The sequence below is a fragment of the Betta splendens genome, chromosome 17, assembly GCF_900634795.4.
Source record: "Betta splendens chromosome 17, fBetSpl5.4, whole genome shotgun sequence".
Classification (NCBI taxonomy): Eukaryota; Metazoa; Chordata; class Actinopteri; order Anabantiformes; family Osphronemidae; genus Betta; species Betta splendens.
Genome location: NC_040897.2, coordinates 3,166,400 through 3,186,433, shown reverse-complemented (window position 1 = coordinate 3,186,433; position 20,034 = coordinate 3,166,400). Strand labels below are relative to the sequence as shown.

At 43.7% G+C, this 20,034-nt stretch overlaps 2 protein-coding genes and 1 long non-coding RNA gene across 10 annotated transcripts in view; 1 reads left to right on the top strand and 2 right to left on the bottom strand.

Annotated features, from left to right (window-relative positions):
* The window catches only part of LOC114844028 (disks large-associated protein 1-like), a 64,970-nt gene extending 60,088 nt beyond the window's left edge, over positions 1 to 4,882 (bottom strand). For 2 of the 7 annotated variants that reach the window (XM_029131031.3, XM_029131028.3), the window contains exon 1: positions 4,386 to 4,875. The gene's annotated coding sequence lies outside the window, so the exon portion shown is untranslated. The other 5 variants (XM_029131036.3, XM_029131030.3, XM_029131035.3 and 2 more) reach the window with 5 other exon arrangements.
* Positions 4,883 to 9,714: 4,832 nt separating this feature from the next.
* LOC129603246 (uncharacterized) lies at positions 9,715 to 15,463 on the bottom strand. Of its 2 annotated transcripts, none has more exons than XR_008692986.1 (2): positions 15,330 to 15,463; positions 9,715 to 15,166 (listed from the first exon to the last, which is right to left on the bottom strand). It is a non-coding gene; the product is annotated as an uncharacterized LOC129603246 (long non-coding RNA). The 2 variants fall into 2 exon arrangements; XR_008692985.1 differs by having other exon boundaries at positions 15,268 to 15,405.
* A 54-nt stretch (positions 15,464 to 15,517) lies between these two features.
* Positions 15,518 to 19,388, top strand: cahz (carbonic anhydrase). The gene is made up of 7 exons (XM_029131062.3): positions 15,518 to 15,694; positions 15,942 to 16,139; positions 16,726 to 16,844; positions 17,037 to 17,129; positions 17,216 to 17,278; positions 17,353 to 17,508; positions 18,637 to 19,388. Exons 1-7 carry the CDS (start codon positions 15,661 to 15,663, stop codon positions 18,754 to 18,756), a joined length of 783 nt encoding a protein of 260 aa, XP_028986895.1. The 5' UTR covers positions 15,518 to 15,660; the 3' UTR covers positions 18,757 to 19,388.
* The last annotated feature ends 646 nt before the right edge of the window (positions 19,389 to 20,034 follow it).

The following is a 20,034-nucleotide window of genomic DNA, read 5'->3' as shown; positions in this document are numbered from 1 at the left end:
AGGATAAATTCTACAGCAGGCAGAGCTCTATATTCTACTAAAAGATGCTCTTCTTTATGTGTAAGACTTGTATGTGCAGAGCTCCAGTACTAGTTAAGTTGGGTCAGATAGGCATACACAAATCAAAGTGAGGTCGCCTCAGTTCCATTTTGCCACAGTTCTGGTTGTATCTTGCGCCTACGTTCGCGAAATCAGCACAGTTTGAAAAAAATACCAATAGTTACCACTTTTCAAATTCTCGTGTATTCTGAGAGACTGTGCTATAGCACAACTGCACCTGAACACACTGTCAGACTGGAACGCATCATGAGCCAACCAAACTGGTGCTTTATGAGGAGAAAATGAATCACCCTTTGTAAGTCAAAGTTGCTCCACACAAGCAATTAACTACTCCTGACACTGACAGTTCCAAAGTTTCACGTTGTGTTTCTTTAGAGGCATCAGTGCATTGCCTAACAGCTCAAGGCACAATTAAAAGCCAAGCTGAGCGTCCTCTACCAGTCTCCACTGTCCCTGTACGTGTCACATGACCAGAATGGAACCCAACGTTCACTATCGCCCTAGTGCTTCAATTTTTTTCTCACTTAAGGTTGGTGGTGTTATGTCAGATTAGTAAATAAAGATTTAAGGTACAGTAAAATGTGCTTTAGCACTGGCTACTGGTACTTTAAAATGATAGTAAGCAATTAAACAGTTCATATATAAGTTAACCTTTATATCATAGTTAAGGAAATGCATTTGGTGAAAGAAACTATAGATGAACTGTTTTTTTTAATCAACTCAAAAATTTGTATTTGTTGTATGTATTTTAGCTTAATACATTGCTAACTAGCAATTATTTGTTCTGTGAATGCAGAAATGCCACAATAGATTAGATATTCAATAGATCAGTTCTCTCCATGATGTTACGAACTCGCCCCGTCGGTTCCGAACCGGCGGGGTTTGACAGGGAACCTACTAACTCCTCCCGTCGGTTCCGAACCGGCGTGGCTTTGACGGAACCCTGGGGCAGGAGAGGAGATGCGGTGGAGAGAGATGGTGACAGCACCCGCTCCAAGCGGGGAGAACTACGGCTCTCACGCAGCCGGGAGGAGAACGCGCTCACCCTGAGCGGAGGCTTCAGGCACCACGGCCGACGTGCTTCCAGCACACAGCTCTCTGTGTAATCCCTCACACAGACACCTGGCCGCAACCGGCAGACCAGGTCGCAGGGAAACACAGGAGAGGGGGGAGACCCCAAATGCACGACCCAAACACAGTGTCTTAACAGTTAACATAAACGGTTTATTTAAATACAACAAAAACTCACTGCACAGCAGGACTCAGTTCAACACAAAGGAAGAACTAAATATCACTGCAATGCAGGAAAACGATTAACAACCTAACTCACTATCTAAACTAAATGCTCCGTACACTACGGGCAGAAACCTACACATGAACACAAGACATAAACTGAGGACAACTAAGAACTAAGTACAGCACTGTCTAACAGGCACAAACAAAACACGCTCCGTAACACGGGCAAAACCTTAACATGAAACATAAGACACTCAAAAACGTACGTGGTGAGACAGGACATAAGCAAAACCAAAACTCCTTTGCATCACAACTCTCCTCAAGCGTAACAATGGGGCAGCATCCAGCTACACCGAGCGTGTACACACCAGCAATGTGTGAAACAAAAGACATCCCTTATATACAAACCAAAACAGGTGGGTCAACTAATTACACAGGAAATTAAAACTCAGACCCACACCAAAAAGTCCCAAGAGCGCCTCTAGCGGCGTGGAGGCTGAATGTCACACATGATGCAACCGTAATATTTCAAAAAACAACAAAAGATTTAAATCAGAGAGGATACACAAATCAGAGAGGATACAAAGGCAAAAAAGTGTGACGTGGTAGTCAGGATAATTATTGTGTCTATACAGTAAGTCATGTTTTGTTAGTCATGTAGGAAACAGTGGCGATAAATTTTTCATTTTGCTGTTAAATATAAAGGGACATATGATAAATGGTCCTGCACTTGTATCGCACTTTTCTACCTAGTGGTACTCAAAGTCCTTTATCACTGCATTCACATTCACCCATTCGCTCACACATTCACACACAAGTGACAGACACTTAAGTTTCAGTGGGGTCAGTGTCTTGCTCAAGGATACCTCGGCACATGACTCTGGGAAGCCAGGAATCAACCTACTGACGCTATGGTTGGTGGCCAACAGCTCTACCTCTTAATCCACTACCAACATATAATCTGATAATGAGTGTGAGGAGAGACAAATATACCACATACCAAATATGCCATATACCACGTGTGTTGCTGATAGGTCCGCTACTGTACGTCCCAGTCCAGAAGAAGCTCATAGAAAAACAGAGACCGCAACGCTTCCACTGGCGTGAACAGCATAATTATAGATGAAGAGTTTTCTGTGTAATGCTATCTCTGTAACAAACAAATTACTGCTGTTTAGATAGTGTGAAAGTTAGACATTGTGTGAATGGTTCTGTCGCAAGTCAAACACATGTATATGTTAGTTTTCTCACCTTGGATGACCCAACCTCTGCTACACTATTAACTACTACACTACCAACCACTGCACTACTACCAGCCACTACACCTCTACTAACCTCTACTAACTACTACATTACTACCAGCTACATTACTACTACCAACCACTACACTACTAACCAGCAGACTACAACTACCACTAATACTAGCCACTACTAACCACTACTACCACTGCGCCGCTGTGCATCTTATCTTATAGATAGTGTGTCGCACCGTATGAGCCGCTGTGCTGCAGCCCAACAGGCCACTGCTGTCACAACCAGACTTTCATCATTTATTCATCCAACATTAAGCCGCACTAGAAGAATGTGCTTTGCCAAATTCTATGGTTTACATCAGGTCACAAAACACAATGGTCTCTAATTTCTGTTTTCATGATAAGAAGTGATGATCTCTTCTGGGGTGATGAACTCGTATGCTGAGCCACATTCATCTCCAACTCTGAACTTTCTGGATTTTTGGGCTGTGTTAATGCAGCATTACATTCTAATTGGTAGAAATAAAGACTATGTCATAAGGAGTTGGTTCTGTCAGATCTAGTCAGTGACAACACAGGGTAGTGCAGGCATACTCCAAATTTGGTGGCTAAATAAATACAGTTGTTTTAATTCTTTAGATTTCTTGCTCACTTTAAATCTGATTTCAGTGGACAACTGCCCAAACCTCCCTTCCTGCCTGTACAGAACGCCCCTGATGTTGGCTCAACAAACAGTATAATGGAAATAAACCAACATCCCTTCTTTTTAAAAGAAATGTTTTGTTTCTGGTATAATTACTATGTTCTTTATATGTTCTTTCATTATCATGTGATCATAGTGTGTAAACATAGTGTGTAAAATGCCAGATACTCCCTCGTTTCACTATAAGAAGAAATAAATGGCAATACAGTACAGTAATATGTTGTATTGGGCTAAATGGAAGACGGAATGAAACCATTAGCCTGCCTCCACTGCATCACCAGTTGGTCTTCTTGAATTAGCAGCATGCGGGGTGAGCTCGTCCTCCCATTCTCAGCTCGAGGCGACAACTGACGCTGGATCCTCTGAGCTCACAACTTCTTGCTGGAGCGGAAGACGTCCCCGCCGACGATGACTGTATCGCGCACCATTTGTTGACTCATACATTTTTATTGGAGCCATGATAATGATCGGCCACAGAACAATGTTGCGCCCCTCTGTCCTCACTCCATAGCAACCATCCAGCTGTGCCGGCGCCGTCTGGTGCGCCCGTTCCACGGGAGCTGGTACACGATGCTCAGGGACACGGTCCGAAAGTCACGTCACGTTTCCCACCGTTACTGGTGACACTTCAATGACACGGGGGCATTTAAGAGCCTCACGTAACCCACGCTGTCTCTACGCCCCCCTCACAGACGCCTGCTGACAGCGGGCGGGGCGGTAGCGAACTGTCACAGCGTCAATCAACGCGCAAACTTTAGATTGTATTCAAATTCATCGCGCGTCGTGTGCCGCTGTTGCGGGGTTCACGCGCATCCCGTCGTGTTCTAAGCGACGTTACACTGGGCAAAGGCCACGTTTAACTGCAACAAGGAACGTGGAATGCGACAGCGGCAGAAATGTTCCCCACGCGCGACACGTCCACGAGAAGAGCGGTGGCTGAAGCTCCCATTAGCGCCGCTGTAACCGAGCAACGCAAAGACGGCTGTCACCTCATAAGAGCGCTGCTTGACGCGGGCATCCTCCCTCTCCAGCTGAGCCAGCGGTCGCAGTAATAAGCTGTTGAATTCGGAATCCTGCGTCTTTCTCGCCTTCCGAGCCCAAACAACAAGTACGCGCGTTGAGGCTGCGCTTACCTGTAGCAGCCCCAGCATCGCTGGTCGAAGGGGTCGCGCGTTAAATCCAAAAGCACGTAGTGTATGTCTCTGGTGGCGAGGTGACGACCACAGACACTCACTGCTGGAATGTGTGTGTGCCTACGTTTGAATGTGGGGGCATCAAGTGGCGCAAGCCTGCGGTCCGTCTCCTGCACAAAGCTAGCCACGCGTACGCAGAACGAAACCGGAAGGTCAAACGTGCCCCTAAAAATAAAAGCACACAAGCGTCTCGGGATTGATCCAGACGACGGTTATTCCATGGCGGATTCATCCAAAACGGTCGCTAACCCATGTCCGTTTGACGTAGCGCTCGTTTGGCACAGACGCAAAATAGAACGTGAGACCTTGCTCATCCCATCTTCTCTCCTCTAGCTCTCAGACCGGTCCTTTCTGTTTCAACACCTGGCTGTTTAACCGCTTTCTATGTTTTCCACATTTTCACGCAACGGCTTCCCTAGATCATCTATGTGTCATGGTCCATTTAATTAAACACAAGTCGCTGATTTTATTTTGAAGCAAAAAACTATAAGTAGAATAGAAGTAGAAGTGCAAGTGAAGAACGACAAAACGTTAACAGACCTGTTCCAATAATTTATGTGGAAGGTAAATTCTACATTTTGCTCAGCATACTATTTTTAGAACATTGCTTTACATGACGCATCCTTGTACCTGATATGTTTTCTAAACTCCTGACTCAAGCTTTGCACTGAGATATTCTATTAATAAGATGTTCCAATGATGTTCATGACTGTGGTTTAACTCTTTGACGTTGAGCTTATAACTAATATATTTTATTGACAGACAAACATGATGACATGATGTACTGTGCCTGTAAGTTAAGGAGAACTAAAACTCAGTGGATCGATGAAGACAACCCACAGGTTTGAAGCTCTTTAATGTAACTGTGAATTTTATTTGTACCATTCAGGAAGACACAGATACATTGAAATGTATTTTATTTAATGATAACAAAATCAAGTTACAGCAAAGGTCACAAAGGCTGACGAGTAGAAACCTGACTTTACCTGGAGAAGTATGTGAGTTGACAACAAGAGACCCAGTTCACTATAGGAAGGGTCTGTGTTCAGTTACTGCTCATCAAAACCTTATTATGTTTTGATCAGTTTATTTGTAGCTGGTATGCAGTAGTAATGGATGGATATTTCAGAATGGTTGTCATCCTATGCACAACATCCTAGTTAAGCACAGGAGTAAGTACCATATTCAGACTTTCAAATTACTACTATTTACTGTATATAGTACTACTTTATACTGCAACTGAGATTTTTTCTTATGTAGTGTATATATTTCTATGTCTGTATGTACAGTATGTCAACAAGTGAGTACACCCCTCACATCTCTGCAAACATTTAGTTATGTCTTTTATAGAACAACACTGCATAGATGACTCTTTGACACATTGAAAAGTAGCCAGTGTAAAGTTTGTATAGCAGTGTAAATATATTGTCCCCTCAAAATAGCCAAAATTGCTGAACCACTGGCAACACAAGTGAGTGCACCCCTAAGCAAAAATGTGAAATGTCAATATTTTGTGTGGCCACCATCATTTTCCAGCACGGCTTGAAATCTCCTGGCCATGGAGTTCACCAGAGCTTCACAGGTTTCCATTGGAATTCTCTTCCACTCCTCCTTCACAACATCACGGGGGTGGTGGACATTGGACACCTTGTGCTCCTCCACCTTCCTTTTAGGGTTCCCCAGAGGTGTTCTATGGGGTTTAGGTCTGGAGACATGCTTGGCCAGTCCATCACCTTTACCCTTAGCCTCTTTAGCAAGCCAGTGGTCATCTTGGAGGTGTGTTTGGGGTCATTATCAAGCTGGAACACTGCTCTGCGGCCCAGGTTTCCAGAGGAAGGGGATCGTGCTCTGCTTCAGTATCTCACAGTACATGTTAGAATTCATTTTTCCCTCAATGAACTGTAGCTCCTCAATGCCAGCAGCACTCATGCAGCCCCAGATCATGACACTCCCACCACTATGTTTGACGGTAGGCAAGACACACTTGTCTTGTCACCTGGTTGCCGCCACACACGCTTGACACAATCTGAACCATAGGGAAAATAGGTTTATCTTGGTCTCATCAGACCACAGCACATGGTTGTAGTAATCCTGGTTCTTAGTTTGCATGTCTGCAGCAAATTATTTGCGAGCTTTTTTACTCATCATCTTTAGAAGAGGCTTCCTTCTAGGACGACAACCATGCAGAGCCCTCAGCTACAGTAGCTGGGATAGGCTCCAGCACCCCCGCGACCCCACATTGCACTAAGCAGTACAAAATGAATGGAAGGATGTTTGTATTCACATGATTATGACATGAACAGCCAGGGCAGTAAACCCATTGCTGGATATACTATATGTTTACTGTGTAACCTGCCCTAAGTGCAGATGATGCCCAGAAGGACCAGGGCCAGCTACATGGTGCGAGACCAGAGGAGACACCTGAAAACACAGCCATGGTCTTAGCTCTGGAGTTCAGTTGCCTCGACAAAGTTCAGAATCTGTTTCCGAAATTAGGCAGCGTGAGGACACACGCATGTTCATCTTCTGAACAAGCAGGAGTGTTTATCTGTAAAATGGAACCTGTATTTATTGTTGGGCCTGCTTGGCTTGGTTTTCAGGAAATGTGTTTCTTTACATTTGTAAATATGTTGGCTTCCAGCTGTAATGAGTTCAAAATATTTGTGTACTCATCTGTAAAACTGAGTGGTAAAAATCGGGTTAGTGTGAAAAATAATCAGCTAGATATTAAACACTTGGAAGACATTTTAAATACTATGGTTCATTCAATCTATGGTTGATCTACTATGGTTGTTCTTCAATCATTCTCTACAGCTGTCTACAGTGACCAACTGCTTTAGACAGTCCACCATCGTGCCCCTCCCTAAGAAGTCCACCATCACCAGCCTGAACAACTACAGACCTGTCGCCCTGACATCTGTGATCGTGAAGACCTTTGAGAGGCTGGTGCTGAGGCAGTTAAAGGACATCACAGACCCTCTGCTGGACCCCCTGCAGTTCGCCTACAGGAAAAACAGGTCAGCGGATGATGCAGTAAACCTGGGACTGCACCACATCCTACAGCACCTGGATCTCCCTGGCACATATGCCAGTATCATGTTCGTGGACTACAGCTCTGCCTTCAATACCATCAACCCTGGAATACTCCACCATAAACTGACCCATTTTACTGTCCCCAATCCCACGTGCTAGTGGATCAGAAGCTTCCTGACTGACAGGAGGCAGCAGGTGAGGCTGGGTAGCATCACATCTGGCACCCGCACCATCAGCACCCGCACCCCGCAGAGATGTGTCCGCTCCCCACTGCTCTTCGCCTTGTACACTAATGACTGCACCTCAGGAGAAACTCCTGAAGTATGCAGACAATATGACCGTCATCGGGCTCATCCAGGACGGTGATGAGTCTCTACAGACGGGAGGTGGAGCAGCTGGTGCAGTGGTGCAGTCAGAACCAGCTGGAGCTTAACACGCTCAAGGCCATGAAGATGACCATGGACTTTAGGAAGAACTGTCTGCCCCCCTCCCCCTCACCATCCACAACTACACAGTGTCTACTGTGGACTCATTCAGGTTCCTAGGGTCCACAATCTCACAGGACATGAAGTGGTCCCCTCACACAGACACTGTGTATGAAAAAGGCCCAGCAGAGCTTCAGCCATCATCCAGTATGTCCTGGAATTTGCTTTTTTGGTCTTTTTTTGTCAGACTACATAAAATTCCTTGGTTGTCCTGTGCAACCTTGGCCATTAAAGCTGATTCTGATTCAGATTCAGACTGAGATGTAACAGACTAAACGTGCCTTTACTTCTCCCTTAAGTGTGGAATGAAGCCACTGTGTGTCAAAGCATTCACTGCTTGATGCTGGTTGAAGGGCTGTTACACAAATTGATTCTGCTCTTCTGCACAGTGGAGTGAGATAAATGTTGGGACACTGTTAAGCAGAGCCTGGCAGCCAAGGTCACTTCATAGTTGAGCCTTATAATTTAAACATTTGCACATTTTCGTGCAAATAGTTTTTGTGAACAATGTAAATGTTGAGCATTTAAATCATTATTCTTTTAAAGTTGTTGGAATTATGTGCAGCTCTTACAATAAAGTCCAGAAAATGTCAGAATTTACTCAGACTTTTGATTTTTAATGAAAAGTCAAAAGTTACAAGTCTTAATGTAAACAAAGTAGTAAACTACAAACTGTAAAACTTGATTTTCTGTACTGGTCTTTGTGCTGGTCAAGGTTCTGTTTGGCCAGTCTGAGTTTCTTTGTGTTCTGTATTATTGCTGATATGTTTGTAAATTATTTGTTCACACAATCTGTTTTGTCCATAGGAATTATAATTGTTTCCAGCAGATGTCGCTAATGATTTGATTTAAAGGTTTCCAAGCATCAAGTCATTTTGGTTCTCCCATTAGTGGTTTGAGTTGAAGTTAACTCAGATTTTAAACAATGTAACTTAATAACAAGTAAGTATCTTCTGCTGGAGACCAAGGCACTGAGAAACAAGTATGTCAGTCAATGGGACAGACATACAAACTAATTTCTTGAAATCATCTTTAACCAAAGTTTCCTGTAACTACAGTGAAGAAAACAAACTGAAAAAAAGACAAAGTTATGTGATTTTTTTGTTCTTCCCTCTCCCTCTGGTTTACACATACCTGCTACACACAAATAATCACTTCCTGATGTCCAGTCACATCTTTAGGATTAATTAGGATTATGTTGCATTTTTTAAAAATAATCTTATATGTTTGCATTAAGACAAAGTAACTTTGTCCTACAGATCCACGTTTACCAGCTGGTGGTAAGGTAGTGGGGCTGGGAGACGCTCAGGGGGTGGAGCAGAGGTGTGTCAGTATGGAACATGTGGCGACCAGCTCCTGAACACAGGTCAAACTCCCCAAAGAGGAACAGGTTAGTACAGATGTTAGACTGTAACTAAATTCAGCTCAAATTGAAGAAAGGCCTGTTCTGAATCAAATAGCACAACCACCACAAACATCATTGTGACATTTAGCTAGTAATTAGATATAATCAGACAATAATAATTAGACTTGATGTTAGTGTGCGTAGATGTGTTAGCATTCGTATTTTTAATCTCCCTACCTTCTTGTGTGAACCTCCATCTGTGACAGTGATCAAAGTGTGCAAAATAATTTCCCTCTGGGATTATTAAAGTTTTTTGAATCTTGAATTGAATCTTGAATCTTGAATGACATCCTAGACTGTTGCTTTGGTTCTGAACAGCGAGCGTCTAAAACTCAAAGTAAGAATCTAGAATCCTCCAAACTTTAATGGCGCTTAAAAAAGTGTTTGAGATCAATAGTGCAGTAGAGTGATTCATTAGGTTTCAGGGGAAGAGTCAGCAGGAGTTTAAATACATACAGTAGAACACAGACAGTAGAACACAGATTCAAGCTAAGCTTTGTTTGTGAGCATGATTGTGTAGCAAACAATAAGTTGGAATGAGCCTGTATTTGAATAATGATCTTTGATTTCCAGGGATCAGTCTCTGTTAATGTCATACAGTGTCCCAGCTACAAAAGCACCAACACATCAGTCAGACAGTTAGTAGTTGTTTCTAAAACACAGTCACAAAGCAAACAGATTAATAAGATGACTTCAATGTTTTCTGTGCTCAACTAGAGCCTCAGTTTCATAACATTAATACAAAAAAAAAAATAAAAAATAATACAAATGTAATGTGACGAGTTAACAGCAGATGTTGCCAACGCAAGTTTATCCAATGTTTCAACACAGTGAACCATTTTTGACATTGTTACTCTTTACTTAGTTCATCCATCAGTAACTAAAACTTGCCAAATTTGCATAAAGGTTGCCTAATTGCCTACCAATTATCATAAATACTTTCAACTGGACACCGTACTTTGTGATTGGAAAAGAACCTGATTTCAGAGACAAGAACATAGCAGCAGAATTAAAGGAACAGCACTGTGATGGTTTAAATCATATTTGTTGAACAGATTCCATACACATACTATTAGCTTCAGTTTGTACTGTGAGGAACCTTGGTGTCATAATTGAGCAGGAAAAAATTTAGCTAAAATCAGAAGCATCCTCTTTTAGAGCGATGCAGAGAAACTGATCCATGCATTTGTTACCTCTAGGCTGGACTACTGTAACTGCTTACTCATAGAATGTCCTAACAGCTCCTCAAAAAGCCTATAGCTAATTCAAAATGCTGCAGCCAGAGTTCTGACAGGACTTAGAAAAAGAGATCACATATCTCCTACATTAGCTTCTCTGCACTAGCTGCCTGTGAAATGTAGGATATAACTTAAAACTCTCCTACTTACCTACAAAGGACTTAATGATAAAGCTCCTTCTTATCTTAAAGACCTCATAGTTCCTTATGCTCCCAGAAGAACACTTCGTTCTCAGAGCGCTGGGCTACTTGTGGTTCCTAGAGTCTTTAAATGTAGAACGGGAGGCAGAGCTTTTAGCTACCAAGCTTCCTCTCCTGTGGAACCAGTTCCCTGTTCAGATTCGAGAAGCTGACACACTCTCCATCTTTTAAGATCAGGCTAAAAACCTTCCTTTTTGATAAAGCTTATAGTTAGAGATGGTTCAGGTCACTGGCAATGATTGTTAGTCACAGGAACCATCTCTTAGTTAAGCTGCAGTAGACATAGACTGTTGTGGGACTTAATTTATACACTGAGCTTCTCTGTTTCCTTCTATCTCTCTTATCCAATAACCTCCCATCATTGTTCCATGTTTAACTAACATTGTCTCTCTCTCTCCCTCATTCTTTCCTCACCTACACAGTAGGTTACTCCTTTAACCAGAATTTATGTGACTTTGTAAAATCCAGCTTGACATCACTTGGTGTGGTGGTTCCCTATCATCTGACATCCTGGTTCTGTTGATAGGAAAACCTTGGACAGTGGAATAACAGACAACTCCTGTTAAAGCCAGTCACTCTCAGACCTTATAACATTGAGGCCAGTCTTCTCTGGAGGTGCCTCTGTGTCTACAGGGGGATAGACTGTAGCTGCCTTATCCTGACATAATACAATAAGTCTCTTGGTGGCCATGAAGACAAAGGGGTCATTCAGATGTAAAGAGATAAAGTAGGAAGTTGTCACCTTCTCACATTCTCGATAATCATAGTTTGATTCAAACAAATCATGTCACTAAAAAAAACTGCCCTCTCACCCTCCACGGGTGGTCTCATCGGCTTTCCAAGCTTGGGTCCTCTACCAGAGGCCAGGGAGCTTGAGGGTTCTGCGCAGTATCCTTGCTGTTCCTAGGACTGCACTTTTCTGGACTGAGATGTCGGATGTTTTTCCAGGGATCTGTTGTAGCCACTGGTGCTCAGGGCCTGCTCCTGTGCAGACAGGAAGAGTGCCTCTGTGCTGTCCTTAAGCCCAGCCAGTTCAAGCTATTGCTAGGATTTGTTGAGATCAGCCACTTCAGTTATGTTCTGGTGGTACATCCCGTGTAAGGGCTTGTCCTCCCATGATGGTCCCTCTTCCAGCATCTCATCCTCTGTTCTCCACTGCCTGAGACATTCACTCAGCACGTCATCTCTTGGGGCCTTATCCTTGATGTACTTATGGATCTTTGATGTTTCATCCTGGATAGTGACTCTCACGCTCACTAGTCCTCAGCCTCCCTCCTTGCAGCTAGCGTACAGTCTCAGCATCTGTATCTATCTATCTATCTATCTCTAGAGGAGGTGACTTATGGTGGCCCCGTTCCGGAGTCGGTATCCGTAGCCAGTCTTGTTTATTATTTGGCTGAGGGGGTTCAGACCTATGCAGAACAGCAGTGGGGGCAGTGCATCTCCTTGGTATATGCCACATTTGATGGATACTTAGGCAAGTGGTTTCTCATTGGCTTCAAGGGTGGTTCTCCACAACCTCATCGAGTTTGCAATGAAGGCCCTTAGAGTTCTATTGAGGTTGTACAGCTCCAAGCATTCAGTGATCCATGTGTGTGGCATTGAGTCATAGGCTTTCTTGTAGTCGATCCAGGCTGTGCACAGGTTGGTGTGTCGCACTCTGCAGTCTTGGGCGACTGTTCTGTCAACCAGGAGTTGGTGTTTGGCTCCTCTGGTATCCTTACTTATGCCCTTCTGTGCTTTGCTCATGTATTGACCCATGTGCCCATTTATCTTAGCTGCGATGATGACTGACATGAGCTTCCATGTTGTGGAGAGCCAGGTTATTGGCCGGTAGTTGGATGGGACTCTACCCTTTAAGGGATCCTTCATTATCAGGATCGTTCGCCCTTCGGTTAGCCATTCAGGGTGAGTCCCATCCCTTAGCAGCTGGTTCATTTGTGCTGCCAGGCGCTCATGGATTGCAGTGAGCATTTTAGCCAGTAGGCGTGGATCATGTCAGGGCCGGGTGCTGTCCAGTTTTTCATACCTGAGACTTGGATGTCTGCCACTGTGATAGTCACTGGATTCTGTTCAGGGAGGTTGCTGTGGTCTTCCCTCAAGTCCACCATCCACTGTGCATGCCTGTTGTGTGATGCCTTCCTCTCCCATATACCTACATCAAGGTCAAGGCACCAACAGATGACAGTGGAGAACAGAGGATGAGATGCTGGAAGAGGGACCATCATGAGAGGACAAGCCCTTGCACGGGATGTACAGTGCCATCGGAACATAACTGAAGTGGCTGATCTCAACAAATCCTACCAATGGCTTGAAAGAGCTGGGCCGAAGGACAGCACAGAGGCACTCCCAAGATCCTGCGGGACTTCCAGATACAGACAGACAGAATAAACATATCTTTGAACATACATGACCACATGCAGCCAAGTTATCACCTGCAACGGACAAAACATCATCAACAAAGGTGACAGAGCACATTCATCAGGTCTGCAGGTCAGAGCTGCAGGAGCTGATGATGTAATCTACACCCCAAAACAGCCAATATATCGCACAAGGTTTAGAGCATGTGCCGTGGAGCTGTGTGACTGTACAGCTTTACCAGAGGGTAGTTACAGCTCTGCACCTCCCATAGTAGCACTGATAAACACATTACTGCTCATCATAGTCAAGCTTCCACTAACTAACTGAGAAGAATCACACCATGAACTCTAACAACAGTCAGAGGGACAATGGGAACATGAGTGGAGCAACTATGTCTTGCAGCTGTTTCTGATACATGAGGAATGCTGTGCATTTTTAAGAAGCCAAGTTATTTCTTCACTGAAGTTCACCAGGGTCATAGCTAACTCTGCAGCAGCCTCCAATAAAGGAGCATTCTGAGGGCCCAGCCTCGTCACATCCAGCCTGACTGAACGGAGCGGTTCTGGATGATTTATGCTTTTTGAGGACAGCGGCTGTTATTAAATGGACGCTCCACCATCTGTGTTGTTTTAGATTTAACCTCAAATGTCTGAGAAGAGTTTACCGTAATAGGGTTGCTCGTGAAGCACACATCCCATCTTACTTCACCATGCACCACAGACTCAGAGTCAGAGTACAGGCGATGTATCTGTCAAACAACGCAGGCCTAGTGACGACAAGCTCTGTAGGCGGCAGGTGTAGAAACCTGGGATGAAACCAAAGGACTATAAAAATCACTACTGTTCTTTGGTTGTGCAGTGGTTTTGCTTGTAACAATCACTGCAAACTGCAGGGGACAAATACTAAAGAACCAGAAAACTCACCATAAAAACACAGGAAGCGAATAAATAAAATAAACAGAAAATAACCCACAGAAATTAAAAGAAAATACAGAACTACAGTAAAAAAAAAACACTGACATGCAGGAAAACATACAAGGGTGGAAATCTGAAGAAAACAAAAAAGGTAGGACTATTAAAAGCTATGAAGCTCTTACTACAAACTAACAAGTTTACTTCCTGCACCTGCAGTATCAGAAGAGTCAGAGAAAGAGAGGATTGAAAGATGAATACAAACCAAAGAACATGTAGAACACCTGTGCAGGTAATGGACTAGTTCCACCCTCGAAGTGATCTGGAACAAGTTCAACACACCAGAGAGCCAACGCATGGGAAACACAGTCTCCATAGCCTCATTAAAGAAGAGATGGGCTGGAACACAACAGTGGAAGTAGTCCTGAAATAATGAATAGGCAGTCATCATAACTGACTCACATGACCTTCGATGTGCACACGTTAATCAGGAGATGAAAGCTGACTCACAGCACGTTTGTGAACCTGGTATGATTTAATTGGATCAAATCTATAATGTGATAAATTCAGTCCAAATCAATGTACCTACATCATGGATAAACAGAAACTAGAGTGGACCCGGAAACTATAGACTAGATTGAAAACCTCTCCGCTTTATCAGCCTTGTTTAATAAATGGTACTGGAAGTAGTCCTATTTAACTAGTAGTAGTAATGATTAGCACAGTTATAGTAATTAGTAGGAAAAAATATACTGTTATAAATGTGAACACAGTTTAATCAGTTGAAAGTATAATAAGTAAAATGAGGCAAACTATTGACAGCGAGCTCTGAGTCAGCTTCAGATAACAAAATCGTAGCATAATCCAGTTTTACTCAATCTGCTATGGTGTTAAAATGGGAGAGGACGTTCTAACACAGACGACAAAATTAAATAACTTGTTTAATGCTTTATTGATGAAGCCTTAATGCAGCCAAGTCAACCAGGATGTCTGGCCAACACGGACTGAGCATCAGCTCAGGTTGCGTCACTGTTTAATGAATAGCTGTATTGTGAGTAGTCCCTGGTCTCAGATGGAAAGCATCATGTCTAAAAGGGTGAAAAACATATTTTCAATGTGAGCAGATGTTTAAAAGCAGATTAAAGTAGCTTTTTAACGCCATTAGTTCCCATGACTGTTTGAAGTTCACCTCTTTGCATTAAATGGGTATTTACTGTCATAACGGACTCAGCATGGACACTTCTTACGCACATTTCACAGGAACCGTTGTCTTCATATTAAAAGGACATTACAGTTGCATAACGCTCCAGGCGCAGCTCGGAGCAGCGGACTGTCGGGATGGACACGATGAAGTGCGCGCATTTCATCCGTCTGGCGCATTAAAGGCGGAGGAGTGAATGCGCCACCAGCGCGTCTTTGGATGGCTGCGTTGCCGTGATAAACCAAACCCACCGGTGCCACGGCTGATAGAGACTACAGTATATAATGCAGCAGCAGCAGCAGCAGCAGCCTGTCAGTCATCACATCACCATCGTCACTTTCTACACCTGCTAAAGCGCATTCGCTGGTAACAGACGCAACAATGTCTCATGGATGGGGATACGGGACAACTAACGGTGAGACCGCTGCTCTAGAAGTAACAGGTTCAGAACACTTGGTTCTTTTTGTGAAAGCTGGGCTGCTATACTTTGCTACTCTGCTTGTTTCTAAACTTGCTGCAGTCACAGACGCCTCAGCTGCTGTTTAATTGCTTTAAACGTCTATTGCGCTTATGAAGAAAGAGCCTTTGCACCTGGACTGGCTGCAAAGTAAACGTCTGCTAAAGTCTAAACTCGCATTTGTTATTGGAATATCTGTTTTCAGGACCTGAAACATGGGTAGAAGAATTTCCAATTGCTGATGGACTTCGTCAGTCTCCCATCAACATTGTGCCCAAGGAGGCAAAGTTTGACTTGTCCCTGAAGCATCTGAAGCTCAGGTACGACTCGTCCAACGCCAAGGGCATTCTCAACAACGGACACTCCTTCCAGGTCGACTTTGTGGATGACTCGGACACGTCCAGTACGTATGAGTAAATGTGTGTCTAATGTATGTCTGCCTCCACCCATGCTCGCATGCTGCATGTGCTGCAGCAGATAAGCGTGTGTCATGATGTAAACCTCTTTATCTGGAGGTTAACATCCATGTGCAGCACCACACCCTGCTGCTGCCACCAGCAATAACAGCTATAGTATAAACATGACGAAACCAGAGGAGGCCAATTAAAACAGGATTCTCCAAAGAAAAGTAACCTGGGTTATAATAAAACATATTTAACTAACGGAACAATCTGTTTAAAAAGCTGTGTACTGTTCTCTGCCTAAACAAACTGTCAGTCCAGATGTTTTTGCTTTTCTAAGTGGTCTGCACTGATTCCGTGTCAAACAGACCCTTTTCCGTCTTCCCTCGTCCTGATTCTTTTTGGGGCTGATGCTGCACAAGTACTGTGGGGAGTAGTACTTTATCATTTTCTTGATGCCAGATGAACACCATAGGTTTGCTGCTGAAGCTGGAACTAAACTGTCTGTTGCGCTGGCTGAGCACTTGTTTAGGCAAAACGACATTAAAATCCTACCTTAATTATTAGCTTTGGTTTCTTTCTAATCAGTCTTGACTGGAGGCCCCGTCTCTGGAAAGTACCGGCTGAAGCAGTTTCATTTCCACTGGGGAAGCAGTGATGACAAAGGCTCCGAGCACACTGTCAATGGAGTCAAGTATCCCTGTGAGGTGAGGGAGCATCTGGAGGCACAGACACTGGCACTAGCAGATTGGTGGAGATCATCTATGAATCTCAGGGACAACACCTGGAGCATTTGACATGCCACAGTACAATGAACTCTGCAGCTGCATCACCTGTAAGATGACTGGCAGGTTCCATATGTTGATGATGTACCACTGCGTGTATGGTCGTTGTTTCAGCTCCACCTGGTGCACTGGAACACCAAATACCCGAGCTTCGGTGAGGCAGCCAGTCAGCCCGATGGCCTGGCTGTGGTCGGAGTGTTTCTCAAGGTGAGACTGGTTCAGTGGATGCAGAATCTGCTGTGATGCCACAGCTTCACATATCAAACTGTGTGTATGTGTGTGTTATGCTCCAGATCGGTGCAGCCAACCCTCGACTTCAGAAGGTTCTGGATGCTCTGGATGCCATTAAGACGAAGGTAAAAACAAGAGTGGTGCTCATGCTGTCTAAAGGGATTCTTTCTCACGTAGTTTATATTTGCTCTCTCTTCAGGGGAAGCAGACCACATTTACCAACTTTGACCCAAAGACTCTTCTTCCTGGTTCCCTGGATTACTGGACGTATGAGGGCTCTCTGACCACCCCACCCCTGCTGGAGAGTGTAACCTGGATCGTCCTTAAGGAGCCAATTAGCGTCAGCTCCACACAAGTAATACACATGTTTTACATATTTAACAAAACTAAATCTCCTGTAAAAAAACAGTTAGGACACAATGATTTTTAGGACATTTTAGGAAATGATGAATATTACACAGTGCAAGTCAAAGCTCGTAACTCTGTGTGTCACTGTCATGACGGAGTTTACTCCAGCCATACTGTGGTTGTGGTTCCACTGAGGACCAGCTTCAGACCATGAGTCAGGACCAGTGGAGGCAGGAGCTCCAGCTCAGACAGACTGAACACGCCAGAATTGTGCTATACTGTAAACAGTGGGCAACATAACATCATCTCATGTAGGAGATCCGTCAATGCTCTGACTGTCATATCCAGTATAAACAGGGCTCTACGAACCAGCCATCACTGTCAGTAGATGAACATTCATTGAAGTTGATGAATGTACATGTGTGTAATAATGGCCCGCCATAGGTCTCTCATTCTGCTTTCCATCACCTCTGTTATGACTGTCATATGTGACTACATTTAAAGGAGGAATTGATGAGTAGAAACAAAGCGCTGACTCAGCTAAATGACATGGTTCAAGGATGTGGTCCTGAGGAGACATTGAGCCCACATGCTGTGACACGCTCTATGTTGTTACAGCCTGACTGGGTCTGCTCAGGGAGATGATACCAAACCTCACCAGCTTGTTAAAGGCGCCGTTGCTCCCATAAGAGCTGTTAGTGCGGCCCTGTCACTCCTCCCTGCCTTTCTCCGCCTGTAGCTGGACTACGAGCAGCAGACATAACCGTGTCTCCCTCTAAAACACCTGCGCTGCAATGGTTGTGGTCTTCATACTAGTAGCCCATCAGTGAACAATGGCGTATCCATTCATTACAGATTTATTGTTGCACGAGCCAATGGGAAAGTTTCCCCATTTTAGGGGCCTGTTTTTCCTAATAAGGATGTTACACATATTGTGTAAATGATAAAAATGTATGAAAGGTAAGGTGGGGCTGTACTGTACGAACTTGCCCAGCTGTAGAAGGTACTGACTTCAGTGATGCTTTTGGACCTAGGTCTGTTTCACTGACAGGACTGGAGGAAATTTTAACACTTATTTCTGTCGCAGGTAATCGAGCGATGTCTGGTTTTTTTCTTGTGTATTGTCTCTTGTTAGATGACCAAGTTCCGAGGCCTGCACTTTAGCGGAGAAGGGGAAAATCCCTGCTCGATGGTGGACAACTACCGGCCCCCCCAGCCTCTGAAGGGCCGCCAAGTCCGCGCATCCTTCAAGTAGACAGCGATGACTGAACCTGTGCAAAATGAATGTCGGATCATTACCGCGTTCCAACCGCGCAGCCACCTTTGTTTTATTAGTTCCTATAATAATAATAATTTTATAACAGGTCAACAACAATCAATAACAATATTGATATTTATAAATACATGCTGACAACAATACATGTCAATTAGAAAAAAACAATACCATTAATAATAACATCCTGGACTTTTATTATTTGTGCCTTGATTGACCACATGAAACACTGGCATTTATTGCGTCGTGACAGTTGCAGATATCAAAGCTAAAGTTTTTTTGATCAGGGCTAGAACATATTGTTAAATATGGTGCTTTTACAAATTATTGCCTTATTCAGTGGGTTTAGTTAACGCTTAGAAGAGCTGCCTGTCTCCACTGACTCTATATTAACATATTGGTTACATGGTGTCAAATGGCTCATTACCTGAATAAATGAATTACTGGCACTAGAATCAATGACCATGATAACTGACTGAGCTCAATGTTGTAAGATCACTGTAGAGTCTGGGTAGAACCATCAGGAATGTGCTGCCTGCTATTATGTGTTTGTGTGTGGAATACAGTACCAAGTATTCATAAAATCAATAAAAAACAGAGACTTCTCATCTAAACAGACTTTCATTTCCTGAAATGGTAGATGTCGATGTTTTCTCTGATCCAGTGGAAAAAGTGGGTGTTCTGCAGGGTAACTGGCTCCTGGCTTGACCAAGATAAGTGTGTTCAGAGAACTCCTGCTTGTCATCAACAGTAGCAGCTCATCATGTCCATATGAAGACAGACAGACAGGCAGGCAGGCAGACAGACAGACAGTGTTTGAGTGAAAAAGTAAAAGAAAATAAAACTGAATGGCTGGTTGGGTGGGTGGGGTCTTGCTCTTATCATCCTACAGACACTAACGGGAGTTTCTCTGAATCGCTATTAGACACACATGCTGTGACTTTCATCCTCATGTTAAACACGTATCATACACTTAACTACCAGTGCAGTAGATGAAACAGTTTGATGAATACTCCACAGGTGCGTACTTTCATCCCCTTGATCCCAATGTTGTACCATCAAGTCCACCTTTGTAAGTAAGGTCTGTCTGAATGACTGTGTGTCATTCAAGTCACTTTACTGTAGTTGACCATGTCCTTGTCCATGGTGACTATGAGGGAGGCTGGACAATAGGCTGAGAATAGTTGTACTGTAGTTTCAGACTTCTTTTACTTCTGTCGTTACGCAAACAATATGAGGAAAAGTGTGTTCGCACATCTT